We start from the raw sequence: 13304 nt of genomic DNA on the forward strand, positions 1-13304 counted from the left end.
CAATCACAAAGTCCTTCCTCTCTCCCTCGGCACCCTTCCCTGCTCCTACTCTAAGAGAGGTGGACTGTTTTATCAGGATGCCGATCTTAGATTATTGGAGGGGGGTCAGGTGGGAGATATTTGGGTCACACCTGGTGCTCAGAGCTTACTCCTGGCTCCATGCTCAGGGATCACATTTTTTTGTTTGTTTTTGGGTCACACCCAGCAATACTCAGGAATTACTCCTGTGACTGAACCTGGGTCGGCTGCCCGGCCTGCACCCCAGGTAGTACACCCTACCCGCTGTACTATGGCTCCGGCCCCTCAGGGACTGCTTTTGACGGTGCTGGGGGACACTGCGCAGTGCCAGGCCTGGAACCAGGACAAGCTGCGTGCCAGGCGAGCCTTTACCCCTGTGTTATGTCACCACCCTCATGTGCTAATCTCGGTGAACATCGGAGGGAGCAAAGTTCTGGGAAGCCGCAGGCCCGTTTTATCGGCGGCTGAGCTTGTACAGTCCGCCGTGATGAGCTTCGCAGAACAAAGTTTAACATACTATCAGCTCTTCCAGGAGGCCACGGGAGGCCTGTCTTCCCCAGCCATCACCTCCTTTAGCTGAAAGCACCCCAGAGCCCTGTGTGTTCTGCTGTTTCCTAAGAGAAGACAGATTGGGGCAGAGGAGGGGGTGAACTGAGTGACGTTTTCTTTCATCCTCCAATTCTGGTCTAGAGCAGAACTGCAGAGAAACTTTCATACAACCCCGGGCATATAATACAGCTACATAAAGCCAACCATGGACGAATAACATAACCACAGATTCGTTTTGAAAGAACTGTTTCGTGACCCCCGCAATCCCACGTTTGGTTATACCACCTTCTATGGGTCTGAGCTGGTGAGGGAACACACAGGAAAGGCGCTTGCCTTGCACACGGCCCGCCGGGGATCAACCACTGTGTGGCCTGCACTGCTGGGAATAATTCCTGGGGGCCACCTGGTGTGGCCCCCAAACCAAAGCAACCAGCAAAGGTCTAGGGCAGGTGCTTCTCAGCCATGTTCTCCAGCCAGGTCCGTTCCTGTGCTAGTCCCCACTCCTCCCAGCTCATGCCCCGGGCTTGAGAGAGGCTAGTCTGGTGAAAGGGAAGAACCGCACTTAGAGAGAACACCAAGCCGGGATCATCAAAAAAGCCTTAGGACCAGGGCGGGTCGACAAAGTCCGTGTGCTGTGCAGATGAGGGCGCATGGACCCGAGAGGCCTCCACTGCTGTGACACAGGGAACACAGCTGGCAGCGGACCTGTGGCCCCTCACAAGCTCTAGGGTCAGCTGCTAAGGAGCCAAGCGGGTGCTGGGAGTGAGTGAGGGGCGGCGCGGGCTTGCGGGAGGGGCAGATGGGGGCGGGGCAGGCTTGGAGCAGCAAGACCTTATGGGGGAGGGAGAGAGAGGGAAAAGCGGGAAGCGGGCTGGTGGGCGGGGTGGGGCGGTTTGTGCACAGGGCGGTCTTATGGGCGGGGCGGCGAGGCGGTTTGTGGGTGGGGCTTGTGGGTGGGGCGGCCTTATGAGCGGGGCGGGGGTGGGAGGGGCAGGGAGCGGGCTGTGGGCGGGGCGGTGGGCGGGCTGCGGGCTGCGCGGGGCGGGGAGGGGGCTTGTGGGTGGGGTTTGTGGGTGGGGCAGCCTTATAGGTGGGGCGGGTGTGGGGGCAGGGAGAGGGCTTGTGGGCGGGGTTGTTTGTGGGCGGGGCGGCTCGGGGTGGGGGCGGGTTTGTGGGCGGGGCGGGCTGCCTTGTGGGCGGGGCTGCGCGGGCCTGTGGGCGGGGCTGCGCCCGGCGCCTGCACTCACCCGGGCTCTCGACGCGCTTGTAGTGGTAGGGGTTGATGCACACCTCCTTCTGCTTGGAGCCGAAGGGGAACTCGCAGCACTCCAGGGGCTTCAGTTCATGGTGGCTCTGCAGGTCAGGCCAGCGCCACACGCGGCAGTAGATGACGTGGGGCAGCCCCTTGCGGTGCGACACCTGCAGCCGCCCGTCCAGGGAGCGGGGGATGGTCACGCAGTTGCTGGGCTGGCCCGGGCAGCTCAGGGCCTTCTCCAGCTCCTCCATGGCGCCCTTCTTCTTCTTCAGCTTCTTCACCAGGGCGTCCACCGCCTTCTCGGCCCATTTCTCCTCCTCGTCGCCCTGTTTCCACCCCAGCAGTCTCTTCACGGCCGGGCTCGTGAAGGAGAACAGGCTGGTCACGTTCATAGCGCTGGCCCGAGCGGGGAGCTCCTCCTCCTGGGCGCGGGGACGCGACAAGGGCGCCTCTGCTGGCGGGGACGCGGGACCCGTCCCCTCTACTCACATAGGCGGCTGCAGGGTGTCAGTGCCTGGAGGTCCCCGAGAGCCGAGATGACCATGCCGGGGGCGTCCCGCAGATGAACCAGGGTCAACGCCCTAGGAGAGAAAAACGGGGAGAAAAGTTACACATCACCCATAGCACTGGACCACAATTAAATCACAGCCAGGGAGCGGGGTCGATCTTAAGTGCTGTTATGAATTGCAATATGCATATGCGATGAGCTGGGTATGGTAAAACCTCTCCCCCCCAATCCCCCCTGAGCACAGAGCCAGGAGTAAGCCCTGAGCAATGCCAGGTGTGACTCAAAAAACCAAAACCATAAGCACAACAAACTCATGCCGAAGTGGTCTAGAGGAAGAGCACAGCAGAAAAGGCGCTGGCTTTACCTCTGGCCAACCCAGACCCACCCCCAGCACCACGCGGGGGGCCCGAAGCCGGGTCAGGAGCGATCCCTGAGCACAGAACGTGGAGGGAGCCCTGAGCGCCGCTGGGTGTGCCCCCAGCAAACGCAACACGGGTGTGCTGGGAGACGGGGTGTCTGAGAAGTCAGTTCAGGTTAAACGAGGTCTTGCGGGTGGGGATGGGAGAGGGTGAGGCTGGTGACTGCGGACAGAGAGGAAGGCCGCTCGCAGCAACGCTCCCCCCAGACAGGCTCAGCTAAGGGCCGAGAGAGCCGGCAGCCGGGGATCCTGACCACACAGCAAACCGGCTGTCTCTGTGCTGTGGGATCTCCGGTCCCCATCACAGCCGTCCCAAGTTCAAAGCCACCCCATCCCGCTGCTCTGCCAGAGCCGCCCACGCAGACTCACGGGCGAGTGCTTCCCCTCCTGCCCATCACCCCCCTGAGCCCGGGGCCCCCTGACACAAGGAGGCTCTGAGCGCCCGGCTGGCCCTGCTGATGGGAGTTCCGCGATTACAGCAATAGACAGTGGCGTGCAAAGAAGTCCCCGGCGTTCCCCCGTCATGTGTTCTATTTAGAGCCCTTTCAAAGCACGCCCCATCCACAAAAACTGAAAGCGACAGGAAATAATAAAAACACAATGGTCTTCACATCTATTCTGGGTCCCCTTCCCGAAGCTGTCCTGCTGTGCAGGGAAGAAAAAGCCAGTTACTTTTCGAGGCGCAGGGCCGGCTGGCTCCTCCGCCCTGCCCGCCAGCGACAGGACTCTCTGCCTCCCCAAACGTGCCTTCCACGGGCAGGACAAGCACGAAGCACACCAAGGCCGCCGGAACCAACTCGCCTAAGCTGGCTCATTAGGAGCGTGTAATTGCTCTGCACCCAGGGAACACACGGAAGGTGAGCGAGATGACAAGGAGAAACACATTCCGGCCCAGACACCCAGTAGCCTCCTGCCAAAAATAACTAGGGGAGCTGGAGAAAATATAAACAAACCCACAAGCCAAACCAGGAACTTGCCCAAGATTTCGCCCCCTCCCCCCGCAAGGCATCAAAGGAGTACTGAGGGAGTCAGGAGGAACGGGACTAAGATGCTGGGGAGAAGGGGGGGTAGGGGGGGCAGGACCTGACACAACTGCAAGCACCAAACTTAAAAATGTGCCCATCAGAAAGGCAGGCTGGGAGGGAACCTGGGGACACTGGCGGGGGGAAGGGGGCACTGTGGTGGCATTGGGGCCGGAACACTGTATGCCTGAAACTCAACTCTGAGTAACTTTGCAGATCATGGTGCCTTAGTTAAAAAAACAAACAAAACCTTTTTTTAAAAAAACAAAACATGAAGACAGGGGCTGGAGCCATAGCACAGCGGGTAGGGCATTTGCCTTGCACACAGGCCTACCCGGGTTTGATTCTTCCGCCCGTCTCAGAGAGCCTGGCAAGCTACCGAGAGTGTCTCGCCCCCACGGCAGGGCCTGATAAACTACCTGTGGAGTATCTGATATGCCAAATACAGTAACAAGTCTCACAATGGAGACATTGCTGGTGCCTGCTTGAGCAAATCGATGAGCAATGGGATGACAGTGACAGTGATACAGTGAGGAAGACAGGGGCGGGAGCCATAGCACAGCGGACAGGGCATTTGCCTTGCACGTGGATGGCCTGGGTTCGATTTCCAGCAACCCATACAATTCCCTGAGCACCGCCAGGAGTAATTCCTGAGTGCAGAGCTAGGAGTAATCCCTGTGCATCGTCGGGTGTGACCAAAAAAGGAGTAACCCCTGTGCATCGCCGGATGTGACAAAAAAAAAAGAAAGAAACAAAGAAAACCACGAAGAGAGCGGAACAGTCCTCACTGCTTTGCTGTTCTTCTGCAGATGCTGGCCACAGTGCAGGTGCCAAGCAGCGAGGAGCCGGAACTGACCAGAAAGAGGCTGAGGGACACACAGCAATCTGAGCATGCAGATGGCATGGAAGAGACCCTGCAAGGCGGCTCAGGGGGGCCACCAGGCGTGACTCGAAGGCAGGCCCTCAGGTGAGACCCCAGCCGAGCCCACGGCTTCCCACGCTGAAACACTGCCCGGAGTTGCTGCAACACCAGGCCAGGCGGAGGCAGTGACGGGAGGGCAGAACCGGACGGCAAAGGCAGCACACACCGGCCAACGGGTTTCCAGAAGCGACAGTTGCCCACAGATTCGCCCAGCCCTACACACTCCCAGGACGATAAAGACAAGGAAAGCTGCAGGTTTGCATTTCAGGGTGTCAGATCCCAGCAAAACTGCACAACACCTACAGCAAACAGTTTCTGAAAAATACTATTTTAATGGACTGGAGCGATAGCACAGCAGGTAGGGTGTTTGCCTTGCATGCGGCTGACTGGGGTTCGATTCCTCCATCACTCTCAGAGAGCCCGGCAAGCTATCGAGAGTATCCCGCCTGCCTGGCAGAGCCTGGAAAGCTACCCATGGCATATTCAACATGCCAAAAACTGTAACAACAAGTCTCACAATGGAGACGTTACTGGTGCCCAGTTGAGCAAATCGATGAAAATGGGATGACAGAGCTATACTTCCAAATAATTAGAGTTGATCATTTTATATTTCGCTGTGCTCAGGGCTTACCTGGCTCTGTGCTCCGGGGTCACTTCTGGCAGTGTTAGGAGGACAATATGGGGTGCCAGGGACTGAGCCCGGGTCAGCGGCGTGCAAGACAAGTGCCCTCCTTGCTGTGCCGTTGCTCAGGCCCCATACAGCTGACCCGCTGTGTTTGCTACTATTGTTGTTCTGTTAGGCCATACCCAGCTGCCCTCTGTGCTCTGGGCTTACTCCTGGATTGGTGCTCAGGGATCATTCTGAAGAACCAATGTGGTGCTGGGGATCAAACTGGAGTATGCCCCAAGCAAGGTGACTGACGTGCCTTAACTGGTGGTGTCTCTGGCTCCTGTTTGCTCGGGGGCCATAGGTGCAGGCTATGCCTGGCTCTGTGCCTGAGCATGATTCCTGGTGCAGGGGATCAAACCTGGGGCACCTGCGTGCAAAGTCTGTGCTCAGCCCTTGGAGCTCTGCCTGACCCTCCAGCATGCTCAGGAGACAGGCTGGAGCGGTGGGGGGCACCTTCTCCCACGGTTTCCCTGGCTACGCCTCTGCGGACTGGACCCAAAGACAACGCGGATAAAGTCTTCACAATGGGCCACTTACGAGTCTTGTAAAAGAGCATTTCCCCTGCGCGTGCTTGACTGTAAGCAGCCAGCGGACTGTGACATACAGATACACGTCAATGATCTGTTATGTCAATAACAGAGATCATGTCAAGGATGTGTACGGGGAAGGTGTCAGGCTATGAGTCAAGACTCGGGCTCCGGGGCGGGGCTGTGGTTCCAGTGGTGCAGCACGTGCCAAGCACAGGCCAAACCCGGGGTTCAGTTCCTGGCACTGCAGCAGACCCGAGGAACACCAGCCATGGCCCTATTCAGAGGGGGCTCGAGGCTCGTGCAGCAGCGAGGGCTCTTGCCGGGCACACGGCGGGCAGCCTGCGGCCCCAGCTCCGGAGGGGCCCCTTAGCCCCTGCCAAGAATGAGCCCTGAGTGCAAAGCGACCCTGAGCACCAACACCGGGTGTGATTCAGAAACAAGAATAAATATCACTCGGTCGGGCCATTTGCTTCGCACGTGCGAGATCCTGGATTCAGACCCCGGCTCTGCTCTAGAGAGCAGGACCCCAGAGTCTGCGTGCAGCCAACACGGGAGCAACTGTGCATGCTGTGGGCGAGCCCCGTTCCTGCGGCCGCGGCACCAGCAGAGGGAAGGAAAGACCTGGGCAGAGGAAGAGAAGGCAGGAAGGATCGGACAGGGAGGCAGTCGCTTTGCATGCTGCCAACCCAAGTTCGATCCTTAGTCCCACAATCAGCCCCTCCACCCCCAAATGATGCCTAAGCAACGCTCAGTGTGAGTACCCCAACCCTCAAGAGATGGGGGTGTCAAGTTATATGCAAATTATCTACTGTACAGGCAGGAGGGGTTGGTGCCCTGCATCAGGGTGAGCTACACAATAAGGCTAACAGCTGGTGGGTCCACAGAAAACCACGGGAGAACATCAACCGCGGGTAGACTGCAGTTCTAGGTGGGGGAGGGGAGGGACACTTGAAAACATGAAATCAAGACGCTTCCCAGCTTAACACGAAAGCTGCGAGAACGGGGTTCCAACACGAATTCTTCAGGCCCAAGAGAAGGGATCGGAGGAAGAAGCCTGTTGCTCCAAGGCCTGGGGCCGAGCCTCCGAAGGGCCGGAGCATGCGTGGAGAAAGACCCGCTCGACACAGCAGGGACGGGGATGCCCCACGCAGGCTAAAGCCAAGAGCCACGATAAAAGCAAGTAGAGAGGCAAGTGCAGTTTGTGCTCTGACACCCTGTTATTGGACCCACGACCAAGCGTTCAGTTTCTCCTGGTACCATACGCTACAGATTCATGCTGTAGTCAGGAAAGCCTCAGAATGATCATTTAAAGAACATAAAAAGATTTGTTTAAAAAATATATAATTAAGTTATGATTAATCCAAAAACTACATATGAAGGGGGGTAGGGAGAAGCCCATGTTTACTCTGGAATACAATTACAACCCCACCCCCACCAAGGTCCCATGATCCCGAAAGAAAACTATTTCTTCTTCAACACAGAAAACAATAGAGGGAACAAATAGAAAACTTTAAGATTAGGTCAAACCCCCCAATTATAAGCATCACTTAAAAACGAACTAAATACAGGGGGCCTAAGCGACAGTATAGCAGGTAGGGCACTTGCCTTGCATGTGGCTGACTGAGGTTTGATCCCCAGCACCCCTTAGGGTCCCCCAAACTCCTCCAGGAGTGATCTCTGGGCATAGAGCCAGGAGTAACCCCTGAGCACAGCTGGGCAAGACCCAAAAACAAAAACACCAAAATAAATACAGCCAGTAAAAGGTGGGGGAGAGAGATAGAGATAGAGATAGATAGATAGATAGATAGATAGATAGATAGATAGATAGAGAGAGAGAGAGAGAGAGAGAGAGGTGCCTGCCATAAAGGTAGGTTTTGGGGGTGGGAGTTAAGGGGTGGTGGGAGTGAAACTGGGGACACTGGTACTGGTGCTAGGAAATGTACACTGGTGAAGGGATAGACACCTAACTCGAACACTGAAACCCAATCATGAACAGCTTTGTAGTGGTCTGTCTCACAGTGATTTAATAAAAAAAACCCTTTTTTAAAAAAAAATGTGGGCTGGGAGTTCAGGGGGAGCACTGCCTCACTACCTTGGGCTTCAAAGAGACACATCAGATATAAAAACAAGAAAAAAGTTGAAAGAAAAACGATGGGAAAATCCATATCCATGTTCTCACCCAAAAAGCTGACAGAGCTCATCAACCAAAGTTTATCTGAAGCACCACATCCTCCTTCAGAGTAATGGGATTTCCAAAGGACACATCATCCCATCAGAAGAGCAGCCGAGCCTCTGTGAATATATCATAATCACCGAGTTGGATCCAAATGATTGCAATCTCAATTGACATAAAGCGAAACAGACAAAACGACAAAGCCAAACCCATTATCTTAGCGGGAAATTAACACGGCAACGGATGCAAGTGGCAACAGAACCTGATAAGGAAGATGGACGAGATGCGGAGAAACTCGACCCAATTCCCGTCCACGGGTCACCTGCTGCAGCCACCAGCCATGCACCGTCTGGGAATAAATACCTCACCCGGTCGACTTCGGCCTGAGCCATGAGCACACCGCAGCATGCATCGAAGGAATAACACCGTGGAGATGACGGCCAGGATCAGTAACCACGGGGCCAAGGAAGAAATTACAGGGGTGACAAGAAAAATGTGCAACTGACTAACAGTTAAAAATGAAAAAGAAAAACACAACAACAAACAGAAAAGCCAAGGCCACAGCAAAACTTGAAGGACATGGCCCGAGCCAGGAAAAATCAATATATCTTAACACATGTTAGAAAATAGTTGATCTGAATGTTCTATGTATCCTCCACAAGCAAAAAAACAACCTGACTTAAATCCCAAGTAGAAGGGAAGCAAACGTTCCTGTAAAGTCAGGTGCAGGGAAGGTGGTCCGCAGCGTGACACGCCCTGAAGCCGACCCCAGCACTGCGGCCTCCCCACTCCCCCACCCCCTATCAGTGGTGGGGTGGGAGGTGACCCTGATTTCAAAAAAGTACCTTTAAGTAGCACTGTCATAGCACTGTCATCCCATTGTTCATCGATTTGCTCGAGCGGGCACCAGTAACGTCTCCATTGTGAGACTTGTTGTTAACTGTTTTTGGCATATCGAATACGCCCCGGGGAGCTCGCCAGGCTCTGCTGTGTGGGCGGGATACTCTTGGCAGCTTGCTGGGCTTTCTGAAAGGGACCGTGGAATTGAACCCAGGTCAGCCGTGTGCAAGGCAAAAGCCCTACGCGCTGTGCTATCGCTCCAGTCCGTATATACTTATACCTTTAATAGAGAAAACCTACAAAAATCAAAACCTATTATTTGGAAAGACAAATAAAGGCACATCCCCATTCTGGGGTCACCGACATCTCAACCTGGGATGTGAGGCGTGACTCCTTGGCTTGACTTTATGGGGGTCTCCCCTTGGCCCTCTCTGTTAGGGAGAAGCCCATGTTCATTCTGGAATACAATTACACCCCCACCCCCACCAGCGTCCCATGATCCCGAAAGAAAACTATTTCTTCTTCAACACAGAAAACGCTAATCAAGTGAGGCAAACCTCCTGCAGAGCTGATTCTTGAAAGCTCCCGATCACCGGCGACAGGAATAAAGGGAGGAAGTCATCCCTGATGGCCAGAGAGTAAAGGACAGCGACAGCGAGCCACTGCCCCATTCAACTGCACGGACGCAGCAACTGCGTGCGGTCACCTCGCTGCCTGTCCACGTCCATTGTCTGCACACAGCCAGCGGGTCTATTTCCCGCCTTCCTGTGTGTGTGTGTGTGTGTGTGTGTGTGTGTGTGTGTGTGTGTGTGTGTGTGTGTTGGGGGGATGGGTCTGGCTCACGGCAGCCTTGGCCAGCAGTGGGGGCAGGCACGTGCTCCTTGAGGGAGTGGAACGGGCGAGATTGAGCCCCTGCTCCACTCACCGATCCCCGTGCAAGAGAAACCCGTTCCCCCTGCCCCGGCCCACCACTGGGGGCTGCGTCACTTTCATCTCTCGGAGAAGAGGTAAGGAAACACAACACACCACCTGGTTACTATTTCCAGCCCACCCTGGGTTGGCATGGATCAATCTGGAAGGTTGTTGACTCTGTGTGTGTGTGTGTGTGTGTGTGTGTGTGTGTGTGTGCGCTTTTTTTTTTTTCATTTTTTACTCTTTGGGTCACACCAGGCGATGCTCAGGGTTACTCCTGGCTTTGCACTCAGAAACTACTCCTGGTTATTCCTGGTGGTGCTCAGAGGTCCATATGGGATGCCAGGTATCGAACCTGGGTTAGCTTGCGTGCAAGGCAAATGCCTTACCTGCTGTACTATCGCTCCAGCCCCTGGAAGGTTGCTGACTTAGACTGAAGGTTAGTTTTGCAAAAGAACAAGACAGCTGACATTAAGCATTCACGAAAGGGCCGCGATGGGCTGGAGAGATGGGGCAGGAGTAAGGCGCGTGTCTCACGGAGTCCCACAGGATCCCGCTCTGGGACCACACAGTCCCCCAGCAGCACCGGACGCTCCTGGAGACCCCCAAGTAACTCCAGGGTGGCCTCGGGCCCCCTCGGGCCCCAGCATTGAGCCATTTTAGTCTTTTCCTCCTGCTCCCAAACTACTTCTCTGTGCTTTTTAGGGTAAAACAAGAGTTTCTCTTAAAAAAAAAAATCACTCAAAACTGGGGCCTGAGAAATAGTACAGAAATTAAGACCCTTGCCTTATATGCAGCCAGCCCGGGTTGAATCCCTGACATCACATCTGGATCCCCCCTCCGCCCAGCCCCCCCACCCCCGCACCAAGTCCAGCCCTGTGAGGACCAATTCCTGAGCACTCCCACACTTCTCCCCAACCCCCAACACACACCCACAAATATCAGTCAGGACCTGCCAGACCCTGTCGCTGAAGGGTTTAGAATCTCCAGCAAGCACGGGTCAGGTGGGTTGTGGAGATAATGTGGCAGCACTTCCGGGGTTCATTAGCACTACTCAGGTTGGCATTCGTTCAACAAAGCTGACCAGAGTACCTGGCCCTCGGGTCAGGGCACAGAGTTACGGAAAGGACTCGGCATCCGGACAGATCTACGGTGACAGCTGACGAGTCAGCAACTTGCTCCAAGAGGCACCCGGCTCGGGCGTGGGCTGACGCGAGAGGTCAGGGCAAGGCTGGGGGCAGGCTGGGGAGGGCGAGGCGGGCCGGGAGGCCTGGGGCACGGGCATGTGGCCCGCTGTGAACTGGAATACGCGTGATGAAAGCGCTGAGACATAACCGTAAAATATAAAAGCAGAGAAACAGAGAACAATTAACTCCAGGGAGTCCAGGAAGTTGTCCCTGGGAGGAAACAGCAGACAAGCCATAAAGGATGAGCAGAATTTTGCAAAAACACTAGCGCAAACCTCTGAGAGCTCCGGACATGGCAGCTGCGAGAGCAGCCCTGCTAAGCCGACTCATCCTTCCCCACAAGCCCTGCAGCGCAGACCCTCTCTCTCGCCGGTCTGAGGGGCCGGGGGAGGGCAGTCCGGGAGGGCGAGCCTACTTGCTGCCGAGTCCCAAGCTGGGTGGCCATTGGCCGAGCCAGGCTTTGAACCCTGGGTGTCTGGCTCCCAAATCTTGATTTTTTTATTTTTATCTTTTGGCGGGGGCACACCCAGGGGTGCTCAGGGCTTACTCCTGTCTCTGCATTCAGGGAGCATTTGTAGCAAGGCTCGGGGAACCATAAGCAGTGCCAGGGATTGAACCTGGGTCGGTTACGTGCAAGGCAAACCGCTCACATGCTGCACTATAGCTCTGGCCCTAAATCTGTATTTTATTTTAAATCCCGGTTCCAAATTGCTGGTTCTAACAGAGACACAATACCAATGTTAGGGCTCCCAGGGGCTGGAGAGGAGCTGAGGCCAGGAGGACTTCAAATCAGAGGCGATGTGGTTCACATTGAGAAATGCAGCTCAGGTGACAGTCCCGATCGAGGAAGACTTTGCCATGCAAAAGATCTGGACTGCTTCCAAATCTGTCCCGGGCCGGTTCTGTGTGTTTGAAGGTGTCAGTGTATCTGCTTGAGTGTGGTGTTTTGGTGCCACTCGCATTAGTGTCACGAGGTCACAATGAAACTCTCACATTCAGTGTACAGAATGACGACTACCTGCCTACTTCTGAGTTATGCATTTTTAAAAATCATGCAAATCCAACAAGGATCAGAATCAACAATCTGATCAGAAACTCCAGTGAGCCCTGGACTCTACAACCTTGGCCAGACAACAGACTTTTTTCCCCTGCACCTTTTTGTACTTCCTGTTTGAGTTTATGTCAAAAGCTAAGTGGTCTTATCAGTTTAAAGTGCAAAATAAAAACATGAGTCAGCAAACAGAGATTTCCTTCCCTCCTCTCCAAACACAAACATCTCACACTGAGAGAAAAGAAAACACATTCTCTTATTACAGAAGCCCCCAGAAGTCTTAAAACTATCAAGCTCTTTGTTCTAGTAATGTCACTTTTAGAATTTTACTTTAAGGCACTATCTGAACTATACAAGTAATGCCATTTTTTATACAGGTTTTCACCAACACAGGAGAAAAGAGAAGTGTTTAATAATTGGAAAATAGGCAAACCATAGTACAATCCACTCACCAGAACAGTCTGCAGTCCCCACAGAAGGCTACTACTAGAAATGACTTTTTACATCAGAACGTTTATCTGCCTGGAGCGCAAAATAAATTAGGACTTATAAAAACGACGTAGTAACTTGGAACATGTTAAGCAGGACATAAAACATAGACCATGTGTAACATAAACAACGATGTAAAGACATCAAATTATTCAAAGTGACTGAGTTCGGGATGCTAGTAAATAACTCTCTCCTTTTCTAAATTTTTCAAACTTTCTTTTTGATGTGGGGGGGCCATACCCAGAGGAGCTCAGGGACTATTCCCAGCTTGGTGCTCAGAAGACTATTCAGAACCAGGGACATAACCCAGGCCTCCTGCATTCAAGAACTATTTCCTGCTACACTGGGCTACTTCTCTGGCCCCTCAAATATCTTTACTGAAAAACAAATTTCCCAAGTGAAAAAGACAGAAATCCCTGCCAGAGTGGAGAGAGAGTTAGGAGCTAAGGCACTTGCCTTGCATGCAGCTGACCAGATTCAATCCCTAACACCACAATATGCTCCCCCGAGAGCCATCAACAGTGACCCTTGAGCACAGTGCCAAGATGCATAAACCCTGAGCACCGTTGGGTGTGGCCCAACCCGCACTCCAAATAATTTTCTTAAGGCTCTGTACACAAGTTTTGCTAATTACCAAAACACCAAAATCAATTCAAGAGCTCAAATTACATGCAAACTCTACTTGTAAGTCCAACTGGATTTTATAAGGAATAAAAAAAAAAATGCATCTTAAAACTCTAAAATTCAGAACCTTTCCTGA

General features: G+C 53.9%; 1 protein-coding gene across 3 annotated transcripts in view; it reads right to left on the reverse strand.

Moving 5' to 3' along the window:
* Positions 1-13304, reverse strand: part of SMAD1 (SMAD family member 1) — a 68925-nt gene that overhangs the window by 30219 nt on the left and 25402 nt on the right. For all 3 annotated transcript variants that reach the window (XM_055144731.1, XM_055144732.1, XM_055144730.1), the window contains exon 2: positions 1815-2403. In XM_055144731.1, coding sequence (XP_055000706.1) covers positions 1815-2214 — 400 coding nt within the window. In that variant the 5' untranslated portion in view covers positions 2215-2403. The remainder of the gene's footprint in view (positions 1-1814; positions 2404-13304) is intronic.

Source organism: Sorex araneus, chromosome 7 (genome assembly GCF_027595985.1).
Source record: "Sorex araneus isolate mSorAra2 chromosome 7, mSorAra2.pri, whole genome shotgun sequence".
Lineage (NCBI taxonomy): Eukaryota > Metazoa > Chordata > Mammalia > Eulipotyphla > Soricidae > Sorex > Sorex araneus.